Source organism: Alligator mississippiensis, chromosome 3, assembly GCF_030867095.1.
Source record: "Alligator mississippiensis isolate rAllMis1 chromosome 3, rAllMis1, whole genome shotgun sequence".
NCBI classification, from domain to species: Eukaryota; Metazoa; Chordata; order Crocodylia; family Alligatoridae; genus Alligator; species Alligator mississippiensis.
This window is the reverse complement of record NC_081826.1, coordinates 79948835-79976467: the sequence shown is the minus strand read 5'-3', so window position 1 is coordinate 79976467 and position 27633 is coordinate 79948835. Positions and strand designations below refer to the sequence as shown.

Genomic DNA, 27633 nt, shown 5'->3' with positions numbered 1-27633 from the left:
GCAGAAGTAGGTAACACTTTTTTGGGAAAGCTTCCTAGTTCCCAGAGAACGGTGCTAGGATAATTGACGGGTGCTAGGAATGCTGCATTTTTAGTTTGCACTGCTGGTTATCATTTGCAAACTATTGAGCAGGTTTGATTTCATGCAGAGAAAAGTAAGCATACATGCATAGGTACAGGGCGTACCCACAACAATGCCAACAAACCATGCCCACAAAAGCAGTGTTTGTTTACTTTTGTCAGAGTCACTTAACTTGAGCTTCCCACAAACCATTGGGTTTGTGCATGCTGTACCTCACCTCCACAGTTAGGGTTTGATGTGAAGGGTCAAAAGTAGAGATGCAAAGTACAGATTCTTCAAAGTACAGGCCTCCTGTGTCATTATTGGTAAAACCTATGAATACTTTTGGGAATGTCTGGTCTTTACACTTTCCAAGTCAATAGAGGTTGACCAAATTAAGGAAGCATCTTTGTGTCTCAGCATGGACTACTTTTACCCCTTTAAGGATTGTTTTGATGGTCAAAGGGGGATTTGTTAATTCTCCCTCCATTGTGATGATTCATTTTCATTTTTGTTTGTGGCTTAGCTGGAAGAACAAAGACTTCAGAGTTCAGCTGCTGCAAACCAATTTCTTCTTTCCTCACCAAGAAAATACGTTAGCATATATCCAAAGAACCAGTGTCAAGAAAAATCATATTTTGCCTGTCAGTAGTCTGACTTGTTCTTTGGACCTGATTATACATGGTAATCCCAACTACTACTAGTCATTACCTGTAGATTCCTTTTAGAAGGTATGAATGTCAACTGATGTTGTGGGAGAGAGGAGAAAGAATTAAAACATATAAAGGCTTTTCTTTTGTGATCTTTGTTACAGTGTCTGACCAAAATGTGAGCAATGATGTGAGGTTGTCCTGTTGTTTTACTTGTCTTAATCACAATTGCTTGTTCAGTTTGAATTCTTTAACATTACTTTGAAAAGTGTTAGAGAGAGGGAATTGTGTGTTGTTTTTATTTTGTAGGTGATTTCAGGGCAGGTGCATTTATTGGTTCAATCCATCCCTTAGTGGAGAAATACCCTAATAATCCTGTTGTGCATGTTGTGTTCTCTCCTAAAGTATGTACCCATTTTCCATAATGAGGAAATGTCAGTGGCCCTCACAATCGTGTCCAACTAGTTGTTTTCGCTTTATTCTCATATCATACAACCGACATTAATTAAGCCTGTATTTTTTTGTCTAGCATAAGAGCTGCCTTGTTACTAGGCTTTGCTAAAATAACGTCCTTTGTTGAAAAGCTTCAGGCATAACGTTGCCCTCAGTTTCGGTAGTTTCTTCAAGATATCTTTGGTCTTTGTTAGGGTAAAAAACAAATATTTTTAAAACAAAAAATTGCTGCTCTGAAGGTTTAGACGAATAAAGTTACATTCATGGGACATATGAAACCACAGCCCACGCTGTGTGTCCAGCACTAAAACCAGTTCACACAATGGGCAGTTGTTTGCTCCGGCATGCTCAGCTTTTCTAACGTATTCTGCATTTTAATATGTCATTATACCCTGAATGTATTTGTTTTATACTGTGGTATTTAAAAGCTGCTTTGTGGGTTTAATTTACGGTCTCTGTATACATATTGCTTTGTTGGCTTCATTTTTTTTTTCTGGTCTGTGAAGACAGTCTTCCATATCCATGTGTCTGGCCATTGTTTCTACAACCAGTTCAGTGCAGCTTCCTCAGCACAAACTACCCTCCCTTTTCCTGCTTCCCAGGACAGGGGTGATTTCTGATGTTCTGTGTAGCTTTATTGTTTCCTCCCCACTGTCATCAAACTCACACTGTAATACATGGCACTTTTACTTCCTTTAAAGAGTAGGATGTGATGTCATAGAGAAGGGGACAGGGCTACCCAAATTTTCTCAATTCCAGGGAGGAGCTGCCCAGGTGTGCTGAGGGGCCTGTACTCAGGAAGAGAAACAGGGAATCCTCCACAGTGAGTAACCCCACTTTCAAGTGCACCCAGTTTCCTTCATAGCCGTGTCCAGTACAGTGTAGATTCCTCTTCTGTCCTTTCCAGTTTTACCCAGCCTGCCCTCTGGAGTGCTCCCAGTTCAGTTCAGTTCGGTTCCCTTCTTTCCCCTCCACTTCATTGTGCATTTATTTTACTTTGTCTCTTTTTATTGGCTCTCCTTTCTTTCTTTTTCCCCAAAGTTTTTTGTTTTTACATTTTTCCCTCTCATTTTCCTCTACATCTTTAGGCACATTGTCTTCTTTTTAGTACACTTTTTCTGACTTTTCATGAATGCTTTCTATTTTATTCCCTTTGTAATGATCCCTCTTCTAGTTTGCTCTGCCCCTTTTCATTATCATCCTGTTTCCTGTCCATTTCTACTTTTCCCCTTTCAGGTCACCTTTCTATTTTCTTTTCCTGCCAGGTCCAGTTTTACTCTTTCCTATTCATGTACACATTATTATAAGCCCAGTTCAGCTCCCAAATCTTTCTAGTGCAGCCCTCGCTTCTGCATTTTCCTTTTGTAGAACTGAAAGGTAAAGAGTAAGAAGCTGGTCTGTAACGGAAAACAGTGTGGGGCAAGGGAATTGGTAAATTGTGTTTTGAATTGGAAAGGGGAGAACAGGCAGCTAAACAGAATTGTCAAATGGCAAGAGACGGCTCAGGAGCTCAAGGAATTAACAGTGAATATGGAGGCTTTGGCTCTAGGTCATCTGCTTGAATTACAGCCCTGGCTAGTAGTGATTGAAAACGTTCACCATCTACTGTTCGGTGACTTATGTTACATGATTTGGTGTTACGTCTCTAGTGCTTAGTGGGCAGGTGTCCATATCATGGTAGCTGCTATCACAATTGGCATAAATTGGTAAGCAGTAGAGAGAAGCTAAGGCTTGAATGAGTATGGAGCTCACATGGATTTCTTATTTACCAGAGGCAGAAGTGAGAATTTATTACTGAGGTATGTTGGCAAGACACTGTGGGGAAGCTTGCATTGCCATTGCCTATATTGTACCTTTTTGTGTTGATAACGGATCCATTTCCAGGGCTGTCAATTTGGCACTTCATATGAGCAAAAGAATGGCAGAAGAGTTAACTGGCTAAAACTGAAAGGGGAAAAAGAGCAAGTGGAAAACTAGCACATTCCATACAAGTCGGTCTGAATTGGGAAGAGGAATGGGTTAATTTGCGCTTGATTGGAAAAGGCAAAGGAGTGGAAAACTGAGCTGAACTGGAAAACATACCGCACTCTAGCAAGTCATGTAGCATCTTGTGTGCTTCTGTGACTGTTTTGACCATTTTAAAATTTAATCTTTTTAAAAACAAAAAGCATTTAAAATTTGAAACCTATCGTGTTACTTCTGACCAAAGCTCATCCTTTGCATATGGACATTTTTAGCCCTTATTTTTATTCTTGAGGTCATATCAAAGTTTATGTACAGTACTTCATTGACCTCAGACTGTTTTAAAGTGGTGAAGAAAAAATTACAATCTCTGTATCTCTTTTTTTCTTTTCCTGTCTCAAAGAAACTATATTGCTGAATTCCTAAAATAGGTTTCATATTTTAACTCTTTTTAGTTCATTTGAAAGAATTTTCCCATATGCTTCAGCATCCAGTCCACACAAACAGCAAGTAAATCTGGTTCTTGCTGCAGTTTCCTGGATTATATCTGGCCTTTCAACAGACAGAGGACTCCAATCTCAATACCACAGTTCCCTATCCTTCACAAATAACTAAATAAAAGTGCATGAAATCACAATCTTTCAAATTTACAGAATGACTTTGTCTTGTCATTTATATGTCTGTTGTTTCTTTTTAGGCATTGGAAAAACACCCCAACTCACCAATGACTGCAAAACAAATACTAGAAGTCATTCAGAAAGAAGGGTTAAAAGAAACAAGGTCAGTATTTGTATGAATTCTTCGCCAAAAATAACACATTTGTGAAAGTTGTGTACCCTTCTTGAAGCAATGGGTATAGGATAATTCATTATTCCATTACATTAGGTGGGATCATGAGCTGTAGATGATCTGGTCTGGACTTCTTAAATTATTTTAGTACTGATTTAAGTAATGGCACAGTGATTTTGATGTAGAAATAGGTTGCAGGTGTTAAAGCTTATGATGATGACCAGGTTAGAACTAATGGGAGTCCAAGGCTCATTGAAGCCAATAGCAGACTTTCTGTTCATTTTAGTGGGTTTTGGATAAGGTTGGTACACTGTACTTCAGATGGGCATACAGCTTCTCAGTCCTTAGTCACAGCAGACAGATTAATAGCAAACAACATATTGGTTATGGGAGAACGGTATCAATATTCTCCAGTTCAGGCTATCTTTTCCTTGGCTTCTGTTTGCTGGTAAGATAATTTTCTATTTGAATAAATTGTTTTAATAGGTGTTGACCTCTGGCAGCAAACTGATGGAGGCATTTGCTTTTAGTTTAATTGTGCCCTTTTGCCTGGCACCTCAAATATAGGGCAGGCTTTACAGACAGGAATCCTAGAAGAGTAGTAACACGATATATCTGCTATTTCTGAATTTATTTTGGTGACCCCAAAAAAATTGCCTGAGGTACTATGCTGCATTTATTGCTGTTCAGAAGCATTTCCAAAGAAACAGAGGTAATAATGCAGTACAGAATCATTCACAATTCATAACATGCAATTTACGGGTAAACTAGATGTGAGTGCATTGTAAGGTATAATAAAGTGTTTTGGTGGAGGAGTAAAAAGCAAGAGTGGATAGCACAGTATACAAGTGGAGCTTTGATTTCCCTCTTTCCCCCCTCCCAGCCCTAAGGCTCTCAAGTGTTATAGTTGCTGTTAAGAAGTCATTCAAAATATTTGTCAGTGTCAAGAAACGAGGAGAAAACCTCAGAAAATAAATGTCTGTGCATAAGCTTTCTGCCACGAGGATATGCATACAATAAACAAAACCTTGAAAAACAATTACCTGAAAGTTGTTTAGGATGCTCTTTTCCATTGCTGCAAATAAGCTACTGTTTCTTCTTGTATTTTTTGCCAACAATTCCAGTTGTGCTGTTATAATACCTTTTCTTAATTCTTATAATTCCTGTCTTCCCAGAATGTTTTTCAGAATGGGGTGCTGCATACTGTGTTTGGGCAAGGAGTGAAGCTAGTTTATTAGAAATAATTATCCTGATCTTTCTATTTTGAAACTATTTTAGAATTTAATTTAAATAATACAAAAATATTGTTTCTGCTGCATATAAAGAATGTTGAAGTTATTTTGGAGATCATGAAAAGTTCTAGATCCACAATATTGGAGGCTACAATCCTCTATCTGCAATAGCCAGCAGTGGAAATATCCCCATTATAGGATGACCCAAAGGTTATTAATTGTTAGTGGTGAGAAGGTGTAGATGTGTTCCCACACCATTATCTATGAAGACAGACAAGTAGTGGAGATTTTGTGAAGTATCATAATGTGTGTAATAGGCCACTGAGTAATTTCCATTTGTGTAATGACTTTGTTGTTTAATGACCTCCAGTTTAGCCTTAAAATTTCCTTTATTCTTTACCCTCTTCCATTTTTTACTGGTGATCTTTATGAGCAAAATTGTAACAATTCTAGATTAAGTTCTCTTGAAATTCTCCACTGTCCTGTTTAGAAGTGCACCAATACATCGGTCCGATATCGGATCAGCACCAATTATAAAGAAAGTTGCCTGCATTGGAAATTGGCCTGATGTGGCTGATTAATGTGCTGGATAAATGGTTTGTGCATGCACGGTCGCAGTGCAGAACATAGGCGGCAAGGAGCACAGCCTGGTAGCTTGGAGAGCTGCGTCCAGTTGGTAAGTCTGTTGTGGTGGAAGAGGAGAGGGGAGGGAAGGGGCATGGGGATGCAGATTAAGGCTCCCACAGTGGGGGAGGGAGTGGGGCTGGGGCAGGCACTACTCAGTTGGGGTGGGGCGGGGGTGGGACGGAGCTGTGGCTTGTGCCAGGGAGCGGAGGGCAGTTCCCGCCGCTGTGCACAACCCGGGAGGGCATTGGGGGAGGGGGGAGGGGGGGTTGTGTCCCCCGGATCTGCGTGGGGCTGGGCAGGGTGGGCTGCAGGTGCAGGCTGGGGCTGGGGCAGTGCTGGGCTCTTCCTGGCAGGGTTTTGGCTGGGCTGTGCTCGGGGTGGGGCAGGTGGTGGCACTGGGAAGGAAGGCTGGGGTGGCTACAGTGAATTTTGGGGTGGCTGCAACCCCCACTGTAGCCCTCTTCCCAGTGCTGCCACTGCCTGCCCTGAGTGCAGCCCAGCCCTCGCTGGGAAGAGCGCAGTGCAGCCCTGACCCCAGCCGGTAGCGGCAGCCCAGCCCGCCCTGCCTGCCCTGCCCCACCCCACTTGGCGCAGATCTGGGGAGTGCATGTCCCCCCCCGGGTCCTCCCAGGGTGCACGCAGCAGTAGGAGCTGCCCCCTCTTCCCATGCTCCCCGGATGATCTGCTTGTGGCTCTGTCCCTCACCCTGCCCCTCCCCAGCCCCATTCCCTCCCTCAGTGCAGGGGCCTTGATCTGCCCCCTTATGCCCCTTCCTTTCTTTTCCCTCCCTCCTCTTCCCCCCCCCCCCCCAATCACAGACTTACCAGCTGGACACTGCTTTTCAAGCTGCTGGGCTGGTATCAGAAATTGGATCAGTATTGGCTGAAATGCCCACTTAAAAATCGGCTATAAGTATCAGCCGCAAAAATCGCTATCGGTGCACCCCTAGTCCTGTTCAGTGTATAGCTGAACAGAACTACTTGCTTTGGTCACTTTTAAAGTATGCTGTGAAAGTAACTATACTTCTTGCTCTATGAGCAACTCAGAATTAATCACTTCTAGGTTTCTGTCAGTTTAATTGGGACTGTTGAGCTGCCCATTTTGGAAAGATACCATCAGACTTAAAAACTTTCATTTATTTCTTGTTCCTATAAAGAGGTACAATTTCCTAACATTCTTTCTGCCTAAATCATTGAATGCAGCAGGGAGAAAATTAAAAAACAAAAATGGGTAGCACACACCCAGCTACGTCTCAGAAATAAAAAAGAAAAAATCAACACAAGCTCTGATGGAGAGTACACTTACATAGATGTATATTGTGTTTGGGGTACACATTTCAGTTTTTGTTTTTGTTTTTTAAATATCTTTCCTGCTGCGACAATCAGTTGTAAAAAGATCATCATCTGGGCAATCCTCCTCTCAGTTCCAGGAAGGAAAAACAACTTTTAAGGTAAACAATTTTGGGACCTAAAAGGTTGAAGATTTTCATAGCCAAATTAAAAAAAATGTTTTGTGGACATACTTATGGGCTGTGGGCAGATATAACTTTAAACTTTTAAAAGGGGAGGGGGGACCTGGAGCTCAGAAGTCTGCCTCTATTGTTCTGGTTCAGCTGTTAAGTCTGCCCTCTCCTGTAGTGGTATAAATGAGTTAAACCACTGTAACTTTAACACAGAATAAAACAAAGTTACAACAGTTTTGTCCCACTTACACTGCTATAGGAGCAGACAGAGCTGTCAGAATATCTTGTATCAATATAATTTAATACTAGTATAGCTCTAAAATCTGTTTACACCTTCAGTCTCCAAGGGCTGTTGCTTTGGAATTGCTTAATATTACTGAAATTTTCTCTTGACAGAGCAAGTGTAAAATAGGACCTGGTATCTCTGAGTCCTACCTGGAAAGAATCCCTTGCTAGGATGTAGATTATAGGATCAGAGGACTGGTAGGGCTGGAAGAGACCTCATGAGATCTAGTCCAGCCCCGTGTTCAAGGCAGGATCATACCTCCCTAAATCACCCAACCAAGTGCCTCTATAACCTGCTCTTGAAATGAAGGTATCAGTTGCAGCACATGGCAACTTTTAAACTGGATTGAAACCATCATGTTTTTTCACCTGGGCCCTTAAGTAGAGTCTGGTGATAGCAGCTTTTGGACAATAATGAGGTGGATCAAATTTGAATTGGTGACGACTGTTCCCTGTCCCCATAACAGTTTTCATGACATTCCAACCTACTTCTTTCCTCTTAAAAATAAAAAATGCTTGCGTGTACTCAGAATAGTTAATTAGTAGTGTATCCGGTGGCACATATTTTAGTTGAATTCTCTATTTTCTGTCATGTTTCTTTAATTCCATCCCACTTAGCCTATTATAACCTGAAAGATGAATAGATGAACTTAAGAAGGGACATAAGGTTTGTTATAATTAAAATGAGACAAATACACAGTGATTTGGGGAGGAAATGTTTAAATTTTGACAGATAATGCAGTTATGCTAATTATATTGTAGGGAACATCAGCTTTGCATCCTTTAAGGCTGCAGATATTCAGGCATGAAAAAATATGTATTTGGTGATGACCTTGTACTTGAATATAGGTGCTTATTTTAGTAGGGAGCTAGAAAGATGGGGCAAAATTAATGTTCTGGTAACCATTCACAGTGCTGACTTCTAACTCGCAGTTAAATTTGTCCCCGGGTTTGTTTAGGGGGGGCTTCTATATTTTTTTGGTTTTATACTCCTTTTTCTGTGTACCGGTCAGAATCCAGAAGGTTCATAGTTGGGAAGAACTCATGAGAAATCTTTGTGCAGAAGCCCTTGGGATGCTATCTACTTAAAGAGAATTATTATGGTAAATTGAGTAAAAAAAGGATTTTGAAGAGAAGCAACTTGCTGAAAATGGACATCTTTTATTATTAAAAGAACTTACAGGGACTGAGGGGGAAAAGTACCAGGAATCTACAAACTAGCAGTAAATGAAGGAAGAAGGATGTTCTACCCATGAAGTCTACAGAAATGATGTAATGAAAAATACAGTTCTGTGTGATCTCAAAAATTGGAGGGGTTTTTGTTCACCTGTTTGCTGGAGATGATGACTCTTAGCTAAGTTGTGGGGTTTGCTTTTCAATGAGCCTGTCTACTAACTGTTTGATATATTTCATTTTCCCTCTGCCATTCCCCCAATGCTCTTTAGCTAGTTGGAGCTTCCAGAGGACTCTGGCCCCTGTTAAGAGGCAGGTCCTGACTGCTCTACCCACCTGTAGACCTGTTCCAGTTAGGGGGTGAGAAGGTTCTTTATTCCTCTGTGACTGTATCTGACTACCTTTGCTTCGTACAGGTTTCCTAAGTTGATATGATTCATAGTAATTTCAGTGCTACCTATGGGTTTCTGAACAGCGATAGTGAAACTGATCTATAGCAACTTAATTCACTGTTTCTGTTTGAGAAAGCTGTGAACAGCAGTAAAGGCATTGGAGCTTTCAGTCTGCAGACTCAGGAAAATGTATTATGCTGTTTTATGGTTCATTCACATTTGGAAGGTTTTCATTAGATCCATAAAGGCTTGGAGCTTTTTCTTTCAAGTGAAAGCTTAAATTTTGCCAAAATTGATGACTTAGACTCTCACACTCATGAAAAAGCTTAACTATTCTCTAAAGGGAAGTGAAGTTTCAAGTCCTGGTGTGTGTACACACCTTGGAGAATCTTCTAGGGTGCATTACATAAGTATACTGCACTGAATAAGTATATTTTCAGTGTTGAGGAAAATGAAAACCAATTGGGCTTCCCAAGGATGAAAAGGCTCTATAAGAATGAAGAAAAAAAAAAAAGCACTAAAAGTAAGTGCTAAATGTGTCTTGAGTTTTCTGGTTCTAATGACTCGGTACTATTACTTTATTATTTTTTTAAAGAAAGGGGGTAGGGGGAGTGGGGAAGCTCCTAAATAAGACAAAAATATTATGAACCCACTGGCTTCCTCCATTTCCTATCTTTTTCTTCCATGATCTTTCTGGGGGTTGTTTTGCTTGCTTGTTACATTTGTGCTTATCTACTGACTTCTGCTTCCTTGAGCTGCAGTTTTTGTTAACCTATTTAGGAAAAGTGTAGAAGGTATTATAATGTCCAAAGCTGTGTTTGGAGTACTTACCATGGATGACTTGCAGTACTCAACAGCACACGCTTACTTTCACACATTTTCACATAAACTGAATTTCTCCCACACTCACTCACACTCATGCATGTGCATATGTGTGCATGCATACTCTTACCTTCCAGCAGTGAACTTCTGCCCTAAAGAGCATGCTGCTTTGTAGAAAGATACTTGCAGCCCAAGCAGAGAAAACAGTTCAGGCCCCAGGAAAAAGGAAGCAAAAGGCTGTGAGGTTCTGATTTCTACTCTGAAAATTTATTAGGAGTTATTTTAACGCGTGTTCTTTCTGTTTCATTACAAAACGTGTCTCATAGTTGAATATGGTAGATAAAGAACACCATAAGCTGCACACCTGTAGAGTAACTGTTCATCTGAGAAAAGAAAGACAGTAATAACAGAATAATATATAGATTGACATTTTAAAGTGTATAATAGAAGGTGTAGATATGTTAGCAGCATTGTAACCTGGTGTTTTGCTGTTTCTTCCCATGCGGATCTTGAAATTGCAGTGCTTGGCCTCACTCATTCTTATTCTAAGAGTTTTCAGGAGTATACCTATTTAAATTGTACCAATAACTTCTGATCAGACCTTGTTTTTCCCTCATTCTTGGTTGGTAATGCTCAAAAATTCACCCTTGTTCTGTCTGGAAAAGATTGCAAGAAAAGTTACTTAACATGAGTTAAAAAGCGAACCAACTGTGAAAGGGGGTGGGAGGTGTTTAATTTTTAGAGTGCAGATTTAGGCCACAGACAGGTTCTCTGCTTACTTGCTGTCCTCCCCCACTGCGCGCAGGACTCTGAACCCTGGGGCATGACATAGTTGTCTTGTGGTTTTGGAATGTTTGACCTCAGTAGCTTCAAGGTCTTTTGTGTCCTGTGAATCTATTGAAGAAATAAAAAAAAAAAATCCTATTCTCTACTTCTTCCTTTCAGTTTGACAGTATGAGTTCTGATGTGACTTCTCTTTCAATTCCTTTCCAGCTACCATAAGAAAGCCCCCCTTTTTGTCCTTCAAAATATAAGACTTGCCACAGTAGGTTAGACAAAATGTCCATTGAAGACATCCAGTATCCTGTCTTTGACAAGTGGCAGTTTGTTCACAGGAGTATGAAAAATAAAGCATGTATAGAGTGATCTATCACCTGTGCTACTCTACCAGTATTTTGCATTTTGGTGATGGTCTTTATGCAGCTGCTACTCTACAAGCCAAAGCCATGCTTTCTGCTTAGGCTCAGACATGTTCTGTTAATGATAAACTCTGTGTAGACCAAGAAGAAATGGTTTGAGCCAGCAGTGACAAGCATTCTCCTACTTATCCTCCAAGGTGAGAATACCCCCTTCAGCTGTTAGACTGATATGGAGTCTTCTGAGCCTTAGAACTTAGACTTGGAACTAGAGAAAGACCGTGATCATGTGCAAGATGTGCCTGCATAAATCCATTAGCGGATTATTAAATGAATAGGCTACCTGAGTCCACTTCTTCCTATTAAGTCAAGAAGGAAGTACCTGACTGTGCAATTTTGAGTCGTATATCAGTAAATGAGAACCTCCCTGATTTATCTTGAACAGTGTGTTTATTGGACACAAAAGTGAAACAGATGATCAACTGGAGTGTGGTATATTTTTTTTCCTTCCACCTGTTCTGTGTATAGGAACCTGATATGTCTGAATGTGTTTTCCGTCTCTCTGGGCATGTCTACACGTCTCCCTGCAGTGATGTAGTGATGTGCTACATTGCCGTATGGCACGCTACGGTGTTGTAGCAGTCACGCAGGTCTACATGTGATCAGCAGCTACGTTGCTGTAGTGGCAGGCTCCCCAGTTTTAGTGTGCCACTATGGTGATGTAGCGGCAAAATCTAACCATGTGCTTCATGCACAGCACAGTAACCACCTGAACTGCTCCATGCTGTAGTACTTCCAAAAGGAAGTACTGAAACATGGCGCTGTAGCAATGTCACCATATGGTGACATGTAGATACACCCTTTAGCTCTCAAATGTCTTGATACAGAGATTTTGGCCCAGGCGATTATATTTAATCTTCATTATTTTTTTTCTGATCTCAGTTACAATATTGCTGTTATATCCAACAGAAGTAGTTGCATCTTCTGGCTTACCTGATATACTGTTTGAAATGTCTGGTAGCTTCAAGTTCTCAGTCAGTTTCTCATCTTTTCTGGAGCACACATACCAAAATCAAGTCCCTTTTCATAGATTGTACTTGTGGAAAGTGTCCTTGTTTTGCTGATTAAAGAAAAATCACCTAGTTAAGTGGATCTCCTGGATTGAGTTTTAGTAATGATCAGTCCCAATCTTGGGTGCAAGATGAGCCAGGTAAAAGAGGACTCTCTCACCTTCACCACCCGACCCCCCAGGAAAAAGTTGCATTAGGATTCTCAAATTCAGACCTTTAATGAAGGCACAGGTAGACCTGAGAAACTTACTGGAGCCTCAGTACAATACATGTGGGTCACATTTTAGCAGCCTGTTTTCATGTGGCCAGTTAGTCTTTTGGCCTCTCAAGCATTTTGGATAAAACTTGCAAAATGGTTTTGGTACTTAATAGTCCAAGCCTCCTTAAAAGTTAAAGGGATATATGTTCCTAAATGAGAAGAATCATTTTGAAAGTTTTACCTCTTACGCATTTTACCATCATCCCCTGATCTTTCTGCCTCTCTCTTTTTAAGCCTTTGAGTTGTATATCCTTGGAGCTGATATCTTTAAAAATCCTTTCCCAGTTGCTTTTTCTGCAAGTAGGGCAAATGAGCTAGCTGCCCAGGAAACTTTTATGCAGCAAAGGCAGTCAGATTTAGTCATGCAGAAATAAAGGGCACCTTACACGTGATGATGCTGTTCTCTGACACGTGCTAATTAGCACACGGAGCAGACTTGATTAACTGAGTCTGCTGGAATGTGCTACTTAGTGCGCTCCAGCAGCTTCCGCATTGTGTATTCAGTAGGCCTGTGTGGAGCAGCAAGTATTCGATTCTGATTCAGCCAATTCAGAGGGACAGCGATTCAGTTCAGTGACTTGAATCACTGTCCTGATTCGATTCAGCTGATTCAGATTCGGAGATTCGGCCATAAACTATAATGAGGAATCACTAAAATACCTATAACTTTGTCATTTTTTTGCCACTTGGAATGAAAACAGCAGGGATGGTAGCCCCTTCTGTGGGCGTGAAGCCTGCCAAGTTTCAAGGAGATGGGTGCAGGGGTTTTTGTGGAAGCGTACCTCAAACTGTTGAAAGCAAAACTGGTATCAGTTGTGTGTGTTAAGCAGGAGTGGGATGAATGCAGCAGGGTTGGTAGCCCCTCATGCGGGCATGAGGCTTGCCAGGTTTCAGGCAGAGTGGTCCAGGGGTTTCTGTGAAAGTGCGCCTCAAGGTTCTGAAGCCAAATTTAAAAAAGCAAATGGGTGCGGAGTGGGGAGGGTGGCACTCGCTCCGTCTGCAGGTGGAGCTTGGGGAACCCCAGCAGCAGGAGGTTCACTGTCAGGAACACCAGCTGCTCCGCCAAACCAGGATCCAGGGAGGTGCGGTGGGGTGTCACTACATCCCCAGCAATGCTGAACATCCTCTCGCTTGGAACACTGGTCGGTGGACAGGACAGGTGTTGCCGGGCAACCGTGGCTAGATCCTGCCTCACCTGAGCTGTCTTTCTCCCCCTCAGTTTTTTCCATCTATGGAAGATCACCCCATGCCCCTCACTCTTCTCAGTTTCTGTTTGCTGCAAGCCTTCTGAATCACTCCAAATTGATTCAAAGGCTTCTGATTCAATTTGGACCTTGTAATGGGTCTCCTGATTCGATTAGGAGATTCAGCTGCCAAATCTCTTCCAAATCAAATTGGCTACCAAAACTTTGCACAAATCTAGTATTCAGAATCTCCATGATTCAAAATGGTGGCGGGGGCTTTAGTTAAAGCACCCCTGGTGCCATTTTGAATTACAGGACACTGAATACACATGATGCTGTGGACGCTTTAGTTAGAGTGTCTCTTGGCCACTATAATTAAAGTGCCCCTCCCTCCACCCTTGAGCATATGTATAGATGCCCAAAGATCCTTCTCATGCCTTTTGCTCCCAAGAGAGAGACTGCTGTAGCTCATATTCTTTCCCTTGGTTTGAGTGAATTGATGTTTATACCTCTGCTTTTGGCTCTTGGGTGCAGTGAGAAATTGGCTTTGGGTAACATCTTTCCGTTCATTGTACACACATCTGCTATCTTGTCCTCCTGGAAATATTTTCTCAACTCTCCTCTTCCAGTCAGGTAACAGAAAATTTGTTTCATGGATCATGATTAAGATGCTGGCAACTGTTTCCACTGCAGCTGACCACCCAAGGACTTTGTGCGTCCTTATTGTATTTATTTGTTGAACGCTGTCTGCCATTCTACCCTGCCCTGTTTTTCTTGTTTCTCTTCTGTCTTTTTAGCTCAAGCACACTGAGATAGAGACAGTCATTTCTGGGACTTCTGTTCAGGCAAAATGGAACTTAGCCAGGGTATAACCTAGTGGGCCTGTTTGCACTGCAGTCCAAAAAACATGCCTCAGCTACCTTTAAATTCACTACCTTGAGTAATGATGGCTGTGTAGCCATGATGTCCCATAATTTGGGACAGGATAGCAACCTGAACCTAGGCAGCTTTGGTAGCCCACACTGTTATTAGTACCCAAGCTAGCCAGTTTAAAGCTAGGAATACTTAGGTGCACTTAGGAGTATCTGTACAAACAGCAGTCCCTTCCTTTGGATTGAACTGAGGCTAGCAGCTCTGCTGGGGGACCCTGCTTCCATAGCTGCAGTGGTACCAGCAGATAGGGCTGCATCAGCTGTTCCAGCTGCCTTCATCCTGCAGATACAGCCTTTACCTATGACAGCTGCCACAGGAGAAGAGCTGCAGCTGTGCTCCCACCAGCTGTCAGGGAATCGGATGCATTCTCTCCCCTTTGGAAGCTGGGAGGGAGAGTGGAGCACTGTGGCAGTGGGCCAGAATGATGCAGCTTGGGTCTGAGGTTGGTTGGTGTTAGGACCTGCCTGCTACCACTGCTGTCATCACCCCATCACTACATCGTTGTGCTGCCTAGGTGTGGCACAAGCAAAGTGCTCCCTGCTGCTTTGAAGCCCCCTGCATCCAAGGGTCAGATCCAGTGGCTTTGCATGTCAGATCTGGCCCACAGGCCATAGCCCTTCACTGTAAGACACTGGGGGACCAAAAGACCTTCTATAATGACAGAGATATATAACTGCCCACATTTTACATGTGGCACCACAAAACATAATACTTAAAGAAGTTCTTGTCTGAAACAGAAACTCTTTTTGTAATAGATCCACCACATTTGTAGCACTGCAGGCGCCCTGAACATGTGCATGTAAGCTTTGTGTAGTGCTGTGCATTTATAATGGAACGAGTGTAACTTGTGAGTTGTGTCCAAAGCCTAAAGTGATTTGTGGGTCACTGGCAGAGCTGTGAAGAAAGCCTGGTCTCATAACTCCTAGTCCAGTAATTTAGCCACTAGACATTCCAGTGTACAGTTTGTAACTCTGTCTACTGTGTGCTTAGGTGAGTGTCCAACCACAGAAATCATCTATAGTTTTATTTATTAAGTGGAAAATAAAAGCAACAAAATAGTTATTCTCTCTTCAGTAGAAGATAATTTCCCAACAGTTAAAATGTTCTTCCCCTTTGGGCTGAATTATCAAATCATTTAAGCCTGTGCTTATGTGCTGCTGTTGACCTAGGCTCTTGGAATGCTTGGTTCTCTTAATTAACATTATTAATTTCCTATTCCATCTTTACCTTTATATTTGTTTGCACAGTTTCAGTCTTCCACTTACTCATCAATACAATAGTTCTGTGTATATGGGCACAGTGACCTCTCCAACTTTTATGGGATTAATAAAAAAACCAAGCAACATTATTTCCTAAATGGTGGGCAATAAAATTATAAACGTATTTGAAATCAAGAACTACCACTGGAAAGTGCTTCTGTGAAGACTAAAAAAATGGGAGTGCATGAGAAGCTAGTTTTCCTAGGTATAACTAACAAAAAACCACAAGAGAATCTATGAATCTATGAAAATATTTTCGTTTTTCTAGAATACTTTAGGTTTCCTTAACAGTGTGATTTTTTTTTTTTTTTTTTTTTTTCCAAGGCTGGCTAAAAATGTTGCTTAAATGCTTGAAGCCTGTTTAACGGGAAGATGTTCTATTTTGGTTACAAAGTGAAATTATAACACAGTTAGTGAAAGTTGATAAGGACTTTAAGCCAAGACATGCGTTTGCCATAATTGTAAACATAACAGTATTTAGCACTTTACAAAACTCTGTCCTTTCAAATATAAATGGAAAGAATGTTTTGGCTTTGAAGAAATGCCCATATGCATTGTTCCAGTGTAACTGCTGAAATTTGCGCTCTCACATTTTTTAACTAATGGGAGTTTGAACAGCTATGCTACAATTAATAATGCCTAACAGTATAAAAATTGATAGTCTTATTTGTAAAAATTATCAAATATATGGTACAATAAAAATGTTTAGAGATGGGGGAAAAACTCAAGCAGCTTAATTTCAATCGTTTATACCTATTCACAAATTCAGAGTTCAGCATTTTTTTTTCATATTGAAACATATAGGCTTAGCATTTGTTTTTGATAACTAATCCAATAAAGGAAACCAGCTGAAATCATTCGTCACACTTATTAACATTGTTAGAATATTTTTGGGAGAAACCGAGAAGTAGCAATTAATTAGGGTTACCATATTTCCAGTTCCAAATAAGAGGACACCTGTCTGGGCAGGGGGAGAGCCCTTACTCCCAACCTGCAGCCCCCTGGCGCTGCCAGTGTCCTGCACTTACTCCTGACCCATAGCCTCCCACCTCCCCTGGTGTGCCCCTCACTGCCAAACCACAGCCCACATCCCTGCTGCTGCCCCTCACTCCCAACCCACAGTCCCCTTCCCCCAGGCCATGCTTGTACGCCTCATTCCCAACATGCAGCACCCCCTCTCCCCCAGCCCTGCTGGTGCCTCTCACTCCTGACCTGCAAACCCCTTATCATTGCTGGTTCCTCTCACTCCTGACCCACATCCCCCCTGCTCCCTCCCCCCCTCCACATACACCCATCCACTCCACACCCCTGCCAACACACACACGTGTGCACAGGCTCCCTTCTCCCCTGGACAGTCCCTAAGCCCTCCAACCCCTGCCCCCCATACGCTTACCTGCATCCAGCTGCCGGGGCTCCTCCCACCACCCTATCTGGCTGCATGCTGGCTGTGTGTATGTGCAGGTGCACACTGGTGCCCCCTGCCTTGAATCACCCCAAGCAGTTCCTTGCAGGCTGGAAGGCTACCAGCCGGTAAGGGGAAACTTGCAGTTAAGAAGAAAATCTAGAAAATAAATTTCTGCAGCAGATGGAAAACCTGGATCCCTGATAAACATGCATGATGCGAGGGCAAACTGGGAAATGCAATTCTGCTAGCAAAATCCTGGACATTTGTTCCTATTTCAAAAAAACACTTGGGCAGAGATCAGAGGACTCAAAAAAGAGGGCATTTCCGGGAAAACTCAGATGTATGGCAACCCTAATGTTGTGTCTTCACTAGTGTCTATGATACCTTACAGATTGGTGTAATCTACTAATTGATATGTTGTTTCCCCAGTTATCAAAATCATTCACAAAGATATGAAGCTTAGATTTACCAGGAATGCATGTAATGATCCATTATAAATTTTCATTTTATTCGATAACTTGCCAGATCTTAGTTTCCATTGTTAACCTGTTTTGGTATAGGGGGAATGTATACATTTTCCATATGTTGTGTTAATTGCATTGAAATTCATTTTAAACGGAGAAAATTTTATCGGGATTCTTAAGGCAGCAGCATTTCCTGGTCATAATTGTAACTTCTCGAACAGTTCACAGTGAGAATCTTTGTTCTGTAGTTCTGTCTCTGTAATCAAACCAATAATTAATTGAAAAGAAAAAGAGTTTTGTGTAAGTATTTGAGATTTTGTATTTAGTTTTCACCTGCACTTTTTTTTCTTTTTGTATTCAACGGAATATTTTTTGTCACTTCTTTATGCATCGGCATAATCTATTTTTTAACTTTCAGAGCATGCCTGTATAGAATGTAAAGCAAGAAAAGATTGCAAAATTTCTCTGTGCTAGGCTTATGGCATAGGTCAGCAGTGCTTGTGGTAGACATTTCAAATGATAAAATAAAAAATAATACAAACAATAAAAAGCAGTTAACATCCTGATATAGTAACTTTTTTCTTAGCTACTAAAATGGTAACTAAGGGGGAAAATTTACCACTTATGTAAAATCCATTTTGAGGCAAGCCATGTGGAAAGCTCCCATCATCTGCATGCAGTTTACATAAAATCAGTATTCGTCAATATGGATCACTTCATGATGTTTGTGTGCTAACGCTGATAATCTTTTGATTGGCACCTATTCAAAGAAGGATCTGGCAAGCAAAAACTTTTTTCTATATTTGTAAATACAGTTCAATCAAACAATACTTGGGTTCATGAGCATTTTCTGATCTGCAAAGATGTGAGGAGAGAGAGGAGTTTTTTTGAGAGACCGACTTTCAGTTATTTGCTTTAAAAGGGTAAAAGAGACAAAGTAGGATGCCTTTTCTCCTTTCAAGTGGGCTCTACTTTATTTGCAATTGGAGAGCAAGTATATAAAATCTAGTAGCTTTTCTTCTAGATGAAACCTGTAAAAAAAAAAAAAAAAAAAAAAAAAAACAACAACAAGCTTCTAGTAGTTATATATCTGTTACTGCATAGCCACAATTACAGCTTTTACCTGTTTCATTACAGGGATATTTAAGATACTACTGATATAAATTAATTTGTTACAGAGAATCTAACTAAGGCTTACCATTATATTAATTGGTTTTCTACAAGAGTGTGTCGCTTATCATCATGTAGCTTATATAAATCTCAAGACAATTCATTTGTTCTGAAAATAACCACCATTGTGTTGTGCTACTTATGTTTCTTTCTTTCAGTTGTATTACCAATCCATCTCTTTAATAAACCATTAAAATACTTTAAATAGCTGAGCCAATTAAAAATGGAAGCACGTTGTGTCAAAAATGCTATCTCTCCTCTATAATTATCCCAAAGGGTGAATAAAAAAAGAGAGTAATACCTATGGAGAAAAACAACTCTTGTGAAAAGGCTGGGAAAGTTGCTTACAAAACATAATGCAATTAAACAGTTTTTTAAAGGAATACTGAACTTTGGTCATATGATAAACTGATAGTATGCGAAAACTAGTCCAATTTCAAATTCATCGTATATCTTAAAACAAGTTCTCCTACATCTGTTTTTTTGTTTGTTTTTAATAGTGTAAAGTTGTAAACCTAACCAGGGACATCAACATAACATAGCATTGTTACTTGATGAGAATCCCTGTTGCATCAAGTGTAGTGGTGGTATTATGAGCAGAGAATAGCTGTTCCTAGTATTGCACTCAGTTTGATAAAGTTTAAGGGATCTAAGACATCTAAATATTGAGAATCATTTTGCTATAATCTGTTCCACAATATTACCCAGAAATAGAAGATTAGATGCAGTTTGCTGATTGCCAGTTTCAAACTGTGATAATTTCTTGAGCATAGATTTTGAGAAAGGGCCAGCAACTTGCCCTTCCAAAAGGAGACATTGACAGCCACCAGTATTTAAATCCTTTCATCCTTTTTCATTCCTTTATCAGTCAAAAAGAAATAGATCCAAGTCACAGGTTGTGACCTGAAGGATCAATTATTAACAAAGGACCTCACTCAAACAGAAAGGAAGTAGTCCACTCTCAAACCATAGGAAGTAATGGTTTGCCCTTGACACCATTTAAAATTGTAAATGCCCAGCCTCCAAAGTGAATGTAGAAGCTAAATCGACAAATGTGACTACTTATTATCAGTTGAGCTGATATCCATCTATGGCAGTTCTACACGGATTGTGAGATTCTTTGACTTTTAAATGATTTTTCATTGGAGATATCTGACATCCACATCAAGGCTAGCATGTTGTGTGCCTTCCTTAGCACAAGAAGCAGAGTGGGGTGTTGGATACACCAGAACTTCCCCCAAACTTCTGGGATCTTTTAATGTATAATATGAATGTGTTACTTTCAGTTCTATTTTTGTATATTTTTGCTTTTCATATTTCGATGCAAATAACAGCTATAGCACTGATTCCTCCCCCCACCCCCCAGTGCCCCAGAAGAAGGTGACCTTGTCCTGACTTGAATGATGGACAACTGAAATTTTATTAACTTCAGATCTTTTATTTAACAGTAGTAATTAAAGAATGGGACTTTGGTGCTTGCAGACTAATATCCTGAAGGGAAAAATTAGGAAAGCTGAGTTAACGTTCTTTTATTCCAGTCCGACATTACACACAATTTCTTTTCCTTGTTCAATAACACTGGGCTGTGAGGATCAATATCTTTGTAATTGATTTTTGCAGATATCCTGCTTCCATATCCACAGCATGTAATGTTCATGTTCAGCTTTCTTTGCCAGCAGCTACTACAGCGAAATAGGGACCTCCTAAGACTAGCTTTAAAGTGTTTGTGTGACAAATGTAGCCTTTCTTAACCTAGTAGCCAACTGCCCAATTTCCTTTATAAAGGTTTTGGAAGGGAGGATAAATACAGTTTTTTCCCTAATGGGTGAGGGTTCCTATCTTCAACATCCTCAGCCCCAGGGAGAGGGGGGGACATCTCCTACCCTGTCCATTCAGCTTGCCTTTACCAGTTCTGCTGGGGACGTATGCAATGATGTGATTGGAGATGAGCTGAAGAACTACACCTGAATTCTGTTTTCATCCATATCCTCATCTATTGAAACCTCTGAACACCAAAACATTTATGTTTTCCTCTGCAATCCTTAAGGAGGATCTCCAGTCCTGCTCTGCTAATGAGAGTGAGCATGGACTTCCTGGATGGTGAGAGAAGGGGAGAAACCCATTTTCCTTTTTGCCACTTGCAACGTTTCCTAGTTGTTGGAAGTAACTGCTGCTGTATACAGGGTTGACACTGGCTGTGGTTCTCTTCTAAAGTACATCGTTTAACTTGCTGTCACATTTTATTAACATTGAAAGTGAAGTTTTGCTATACTTCCTATGCTAGGTTCATAGGTCCAGCTTACCCCATTGGGCGATCTGGATGTATTTTCCAGTGTACGTTGTTGGGCCCTGATCCCGTGAAACGTACTTAGCACATGCATGGCTTTAAACCCCCGAGTTAGTCTTTCTTGAAATAGATGGATTTCATCATATACTTATAGCTGTATCTAATTTTTATGTATCATGTTAAGGCTATGTTAGAACAAAGGACTCCACAAGTGTGGGCACTTGTACATGTGACTAGAGTTTAGTCCCCTAAATTGAAATGGTGGGTTTTTAATTGGAACAATTAAAAAACCACCTTGTCAATTTTAGGGGCTTCTGTCACTGTTACACCAAGGGGCCTGATCCTTTTTTTTCTTCTTTTATTTTGTGGAGCCTGCCTGTGGCTGGGGGGGCAAGCTGCCGTTGGGCCAAGCAGATCCTTAGGTGCAGGAGGCCCCTGTGCTTCCCTCTGTGGGGGCAGGGCTGCCTGGGTGTGCTGCTAGTGGTCAGGTGCTGCACCAGTTTGGGCTCAGGGAAGAGTTGGATCAGGCTGGGTGCTGCCTCCAAGCAGGGGCAGTGCCTGTCCACTAGCCACCCACTCAGGCAGCTCTGGGGGGGGTGCCGCTGCCGCAGAGGGAAAGACCGGGGTCTACACAGCCCCTGGGCTGCAGGAGGCCCGGTCCTTCCCTCCATGGCAGCAGTGTGCTAGTGAGCCAGGAAAGCTCCAGCTTGGAGGCAGCACCCTGCCAGATCCAAATCTTCCCCAAGCCCACCCTCTGGAAATCTGCTGGGCACTGCTCTATGGGCAGGCTCGGAGAAGAGCTGGATCCAGCTGGGTGCTGCCTCCAAACTGGGGCAGCCCCCAGCTTGCAAGCACCCTGCCTGGGGTGCACTGCCACTGCAGAGGGAAGGACTGGGCTCCCCTGAAGCTTAGGGGCTGCATGGCCCAGTGGCAGCTTGCGTGGGCAGGCTCTGCGGGGAAGTGGGGGGGAGGGAAGAAAGGGGTGAGAAGCCTGAGTTTTTTTTGTTGGTTTTTTTTTTTTTTCAGAGCCTGCCTGCTTGTTCCATGGCTGGGGGCAAGTTGCTGGCAGGTCTGGAGCTGCAGGGGGCCCTGGTCCTTCCTTCCATGGCAGTGGTAACCCCTGGGGCTGTCTGGGTGGGTGGCTGGCGAATGGGTGGGTGCTGCCCCAGCTCAGAGGCAGCACCCAGCCCAATCCAACTTTTCTGTGAACCTGAGCTGGGGCAGCATCTGGCCTGCTAGCAGCCCACCCTGGCAGACCCAGGAGGCGCTGCCCCCATGCAAGGAATGGCCGGGGCTGGCTGCAGCTCAGGGGCTGCTTGGCCCGCCTGCAGCTTGCCCTCAGCCGTGGGAGATATGAGCAGAATCCATGGGGGGGAGGCCCTCACTGCTTCTGCCTTCAGCCTGCCTCTCCTGTGGTGGTGGGTGGGAGGGTGAGCAAAGGGCTGCAACATTACAAATAGCTATGTTGCAAAAGTCAGTGTACACCCAGTGCAAGCGGGGGGGCTGTCTCTAAAGAGGAGTATACGTCCACTGCTCGGGCCTGAAGGGGGCTGTTAGGAAAGCTAAGGTGCACATAAAGTTAGGACTAGCGTCCAAGATCAAAGATAATAAAAAGTCCATTTTCAAATATATAGGGAGGATGAAGAAAGCACCGGGAAATGTGGGGCCCCTGCAAGATGCGCTGGGCAATCTGGTGGTCGCGCCAGAGGAGAAGGCAGACCTCTCTAACAAATTCTTCACCTCCATTTCTTGTGCAGGGACCGGGACTCCCCCACCGTGTTTCAAGATGGACTCGAGGGGAACGCCTCAAGACCTAAGGTTGAGGAGGACCGGGTTAGAGTGTTTCTGGAGGGGCTGGACGTGTTCATGTCAGCAGGTCCAGATGCTCTCCACCCCAGGGTGTTGAGGGAGCTAGCAGGGGTTATTGCTGGGCCCTTGGCACGGCTTTATGAGCACTCGTGGTGCTCGGGCCAGGTTCCAGAAGACTGGAAGATAGCCAATGTGGTCCTCATCTTTAAAAAAGGGAGGAGGGAGGATCCGGGCAACTATAGGCCTGTCAGTCTTACCTCAATCCTGGGGAAACTCTTTGAGAAGATCATTAAGGAGCACATCTGTGATGGGCCAGCATTGGGGATGATGCTCAAGGGCAACCAGCACGGTTTCATTAGGGGCAGGTCATGTCAGACCAAGCTGATTGCCTTTTATGATCGGGTCACAAAAGCACTGGATGCAGGTGTCGCTGTGGATGTAGTCTTTCTGGACTTCAGCAAGGCCTTTGACACTGTCTCCCACCCCATCCTCATTAAAAAACTAAGCGACTGTGGCATAGATGCCTACACAGTCAGATGGATTGCAAATTGGCTGAAGGGTCATACTCAGAGGGTGGTGGTGAATGGGTCATATTCGACCTGGGGGTAAGTGGGCAGCAGAGTCCCCCAGGGCTCGGTCCTTGGGTCCGCATTGTTCAATTTCTTTATCAGCGATTTGGACGACGGGGTGAAAAGCAACCTGTTCAAATTCGCTGATGATACCAAAATTTGGGGTGAGGTGGGCAAGTAAGTAGGGAGGGAAAGACTGCAGAGAGACCTGGATAGGTTGCAGGGGTGGGCTAACAAAAACAGGATGCGCTTCAATACTGACAAGTGCAGGGTGCTGCACTTGGGCAGTAGTAAACAGCAGCACACTTATAAGATGGGAAACTCTCTTCTTGAGAGCACAGAGGCAGAAAGGGATCTTGGAGTCATCATTGACTCCAAGATGAACATGGGCCGACAATGCGAGGTCACGGTCGGCAGGGTTAACCGGACCTTATCGTGCATCCACAGGTGCATCTCAAGTAGGGCCACGGAGGTGATCCTCCCCCTCTACGCGACACTGGTCAGGCCGCAGCTGGAGTACTGTGTCCAGTTCTGGGCACCCCACTTCAAGAGGGATGTGGACAACATTGAGAGGGTCCAGAGGAGGGCCACCCGCATGATCCGGGGACAGCAGGGCAGACCCTACAATGAGAGGCTACGGGACCTGAACCTGTTCAGCTTTCACAAGAGAAGGCTGAGGGGGGACCTTGTGGCCATCTATAAACTCACTAGCGGGGACCAGAAGGGTTTGAGGGAGACCTTGTTTCCCCTAGCGCCCCCTGGGATAACAAGGAATAACGGCCACAAGTTGTTGGAGAGTAGGTTTAGATTAGACATCTGTAAGAACTACTTCACAGGGTGGCTAGGATCTGGAACCGACTTCCAAGGGAAGTGGTGCTGGCTCCTACCCTGGGGGTCTTTAAGAAGCGGCTCAATGCCTACCTGGCTGGGGTCACTTGAGCCCAGTTTCCCTCCTGTCCAGGCAGGGGATTGGACTTGAAGATCTACAAGGTCCCTTCCGACCCTACTTCTATGATTCTGGGAAGCTAAACTACATGTGGATGTGGTTTTTGCAAAATAACAAACTCATTTAAATCGTAAAAAAAAACAACCCTGCACACATACAGCATGATGCAATTAAACTGCAAAAATGGGCAATTTTTGTCATGTGTATAAGTGCCCCGTCATTATTACCTTGGACAAAGTCCCAAAGTGTTAATAAAAGAAAATAAAGATGCCTAACATGCAACCACCAAATGCTGTTGCCTGTTCTCTCAGTTTATAAACCTCTCATTCATTTATTTGGTTTTAAGGATAGGTAAAGGAATCAAAACGTTTATAGTTATCAGGTAACAAATGCAACTGTCATCAAGTGTTAGGTAATGCACAATAACAGACATCTATAACTGTAAGCCAAAATAAATACTTAAGAAATAAAGAAAAAAACCCTGTTTTTTTAAAAGAATCCTATGAATTGTATATTTGAGAGATGCATATTGAGCAAACTTTGATGCAAGTATACATATATAGGTGCAGTCTACAGAAGTGCATGCAGGTTCAGGGTTTTAATTTTACCATAAATAACTAATAAAAAGATTAAGTAGATCCTTACTAAAGTATATACAGTATAATGGTTACCCTATATTGGCATTCCTTTAAAAGGAGTATTTAGAAACTGAACCTAAGGACAATAACAAATGAAGTCTTAATTCCTGGATCAGAGTTGAGGCTGTGTTAGGACCAGATTTACTTTTCATGTTTCTTGGTCCCATTTAAATCAATGGGACTTGATTGTTGTTGACATGTAAGCTCACAATTTCTCCTCAGATGAAGTATATGCTTTTAAATTATGATGGCAGTTTGAGATTTATTATGTGTTTAACTATTCATTTCTTTCCTATTCAGCGCTTACATTTAGCAAATGATGTGATGGATAACACTGTTGTCACTTAAGAGTCTTAACTGGTTATGTAAGGAAGTTTCAAAATTGCCTTGACTTTAATTTAATGCAGATGTTAAACTAAGCACTTAAATCTGCTGATCCTAGAATTAATAAACCACTCTAGGTCAGAAAAGAAAAAAGAAGGGCTCATGATAACATAAAATGCAATTGCAATATCTGCAGCTGGGCTAAAGTAAAACATGAAGATTAAATAATCTGCCTAGTGCTTTCACAGAGTGGAAGAAAGAGGCTTCTGTAATGGAACCCAGCCAAGTATAACTATTTCAAAATAGTAGTTAGCTGTGCATATTCCAAAACAAGCAACATAGCTTCCATATTTAAAATATGTTTTTGCCCAAAAGGGAATCTTAGCTTGAGTGAATATGTTAGGCCATGTATTACTTGATTTCTTTTCCCCTTAATTATGCAGTATATGCTGAAATGGCACAATACATATTTCTTCTAGTCTTTCCTTGTTGTTAGTAAAATAACAAGATTTGTAAACAAAAACATTTTAAAGACATGCTTGATTGTTAAGCTGCAAAACCTTAGCAGTTATATGTATTTGAATATATTGTTGATATAGTTTAATCTGATATAAGGTTCCATATTAGGATTTTTAAGGATAGATACTCCATTTATAATAAAATTTCATTTTTCTACATGTCAAAGAGTTATGAATTAAGGATAGAGAGAGAGTAAATTATTCCATAAATATAGCTGGATTGGGAGAGTCCTGTTACAGAGGAAGGAAGGGGGGTGGTTTCTACTTTCTAGTCTAATACATCACAAAATAGGATTTTTCTATACAACATTATTTTAAAGTAATTATACTTATTATGTAAATATTAAATGAAGATGCAGACTTAGGAGGGTATCTTCCTATACATCTTGTATTCCTTTCCCCCTAGCATGTAAAAATGTTGATTATATTTTAGAAATAAATATGACATTTTGAAAAAAATAACTTGATATTCAGTGACAAAATTCAGAATCATTGCTCACTCGAAACAAACAATTTAACTGAAAATAAAAGGCTAAGCAGAGAAAATTTTTTTAAATGGCTAAACCAAGGCAAAAGCTATTTTCCATCTCTTTTAAAGGTGGAATAAAGAATACTGTCTATGCAAAGGCTTTGAACAGAAGTAAGGGAAACAATAAGACCTAGCTAATCTTTTTAGCTTTAGCTAGTTGATTCAATATTACTTTTGAATGCTGGAGTACATTGACCTAACAAGTTAGCTGGTTTCTAAATGATTTATATAAACCTGCTGTATTGATATCCATTACTTTGTTCCCCATGATAACATTTTTCTGTGTTGTTGCAGATTTGGGGATTTTATTTTTTCCCTCAATATTATTGTTATTGCTGTGCATCCCATTGCTATTCTTCTCGCTATGGTGTTTTTCCTCCTGGCCAAGACAGTTGAATGGGATTTCATTCAGAGTATATCAGTTACATATTCAACATGTCAGTCACTAATGGTACAGTAACATGGAACTGAAAGGGACCCACCTGAGTCACTGGGTACACCCTTGTAATCTTGGCCAACTATATTATAGACATTAAGCCCAGAAGGATGTACAAGCACATCCACCCTATCCTCCTTGCCCTAGATACCATAACCACAAAGCACACCATAAATGTAGGATCTTTGCTAAAAAAAAAAAAATATCTAAAAAATTATACCATGCCACAGAAAGAGAGCAAGAGAGACCAAGGGTGGCATCAGTGCTTTGGGCCCATCCAGTGTCAGGGAATTCATTAGATAAAGTGTATCCAGGTCATCCTAGGAAGTGAGTCTTGCCCCCATGCATCAGAGGAAAGCAGCTCCTCTCTATTGGTCTTTGCCATTCTAATGTAAGGGAATATTCTTTCCTGACTCCTGCTTTAAGTGTGAGAGGAAGATCACACCAGCCAGGTATCTTTGGAGCTTCTCAGAGTAGCAGGCAGAACCAGTGAACCCTAGCCAATCTTTGAAGCATCAGACTAAAACCAGCCTGCCCCCCACAAGCCAAACTACACTTTCAGAGGAGAAAGAAATCTTCCAAGATGCTACAGATTATCAGCAGAAGCTCTGAAGCATGAGATTAATTAAATACAATATGATTAAATGCAATATAAATACAGTGCAAGATGTATCCCAGGCACTCTGAAAGCTCAAGAGGAAAGAGGATTAACAAAAGAAGGAAACCTCATCTAGACAGGGGCTGTTACAGCTACCCAGCCCAGCCCTTTTCACTTGCACACAAACTGCAG

The 27633-nt window shown here is 41.8% G+C and overlaps 1 protein-coding gene across 1 annotated transcript in view; it reads left to right on the top strand.

Annotated features, from left to right (window-relative positions):
* The window catches only part of ASXL3 (ASXL transcriptional regulator 3), a 207907-nt gene that overhangs the window by 53059 nt on the left and 127215 nt on the right, over positions 1 to 27633 (top strand). Inside the window, exon 2 of the mRNA XM_059724136.1 lies at positions 3823 to 3905. Coding sequence (XP_059580119.1) covers positions 3823 to 3905 — 83 coding nt within the window. The remainder of the gene's footprint in view (positions 1 to 3822; positions 3906 to 27633) is intronic.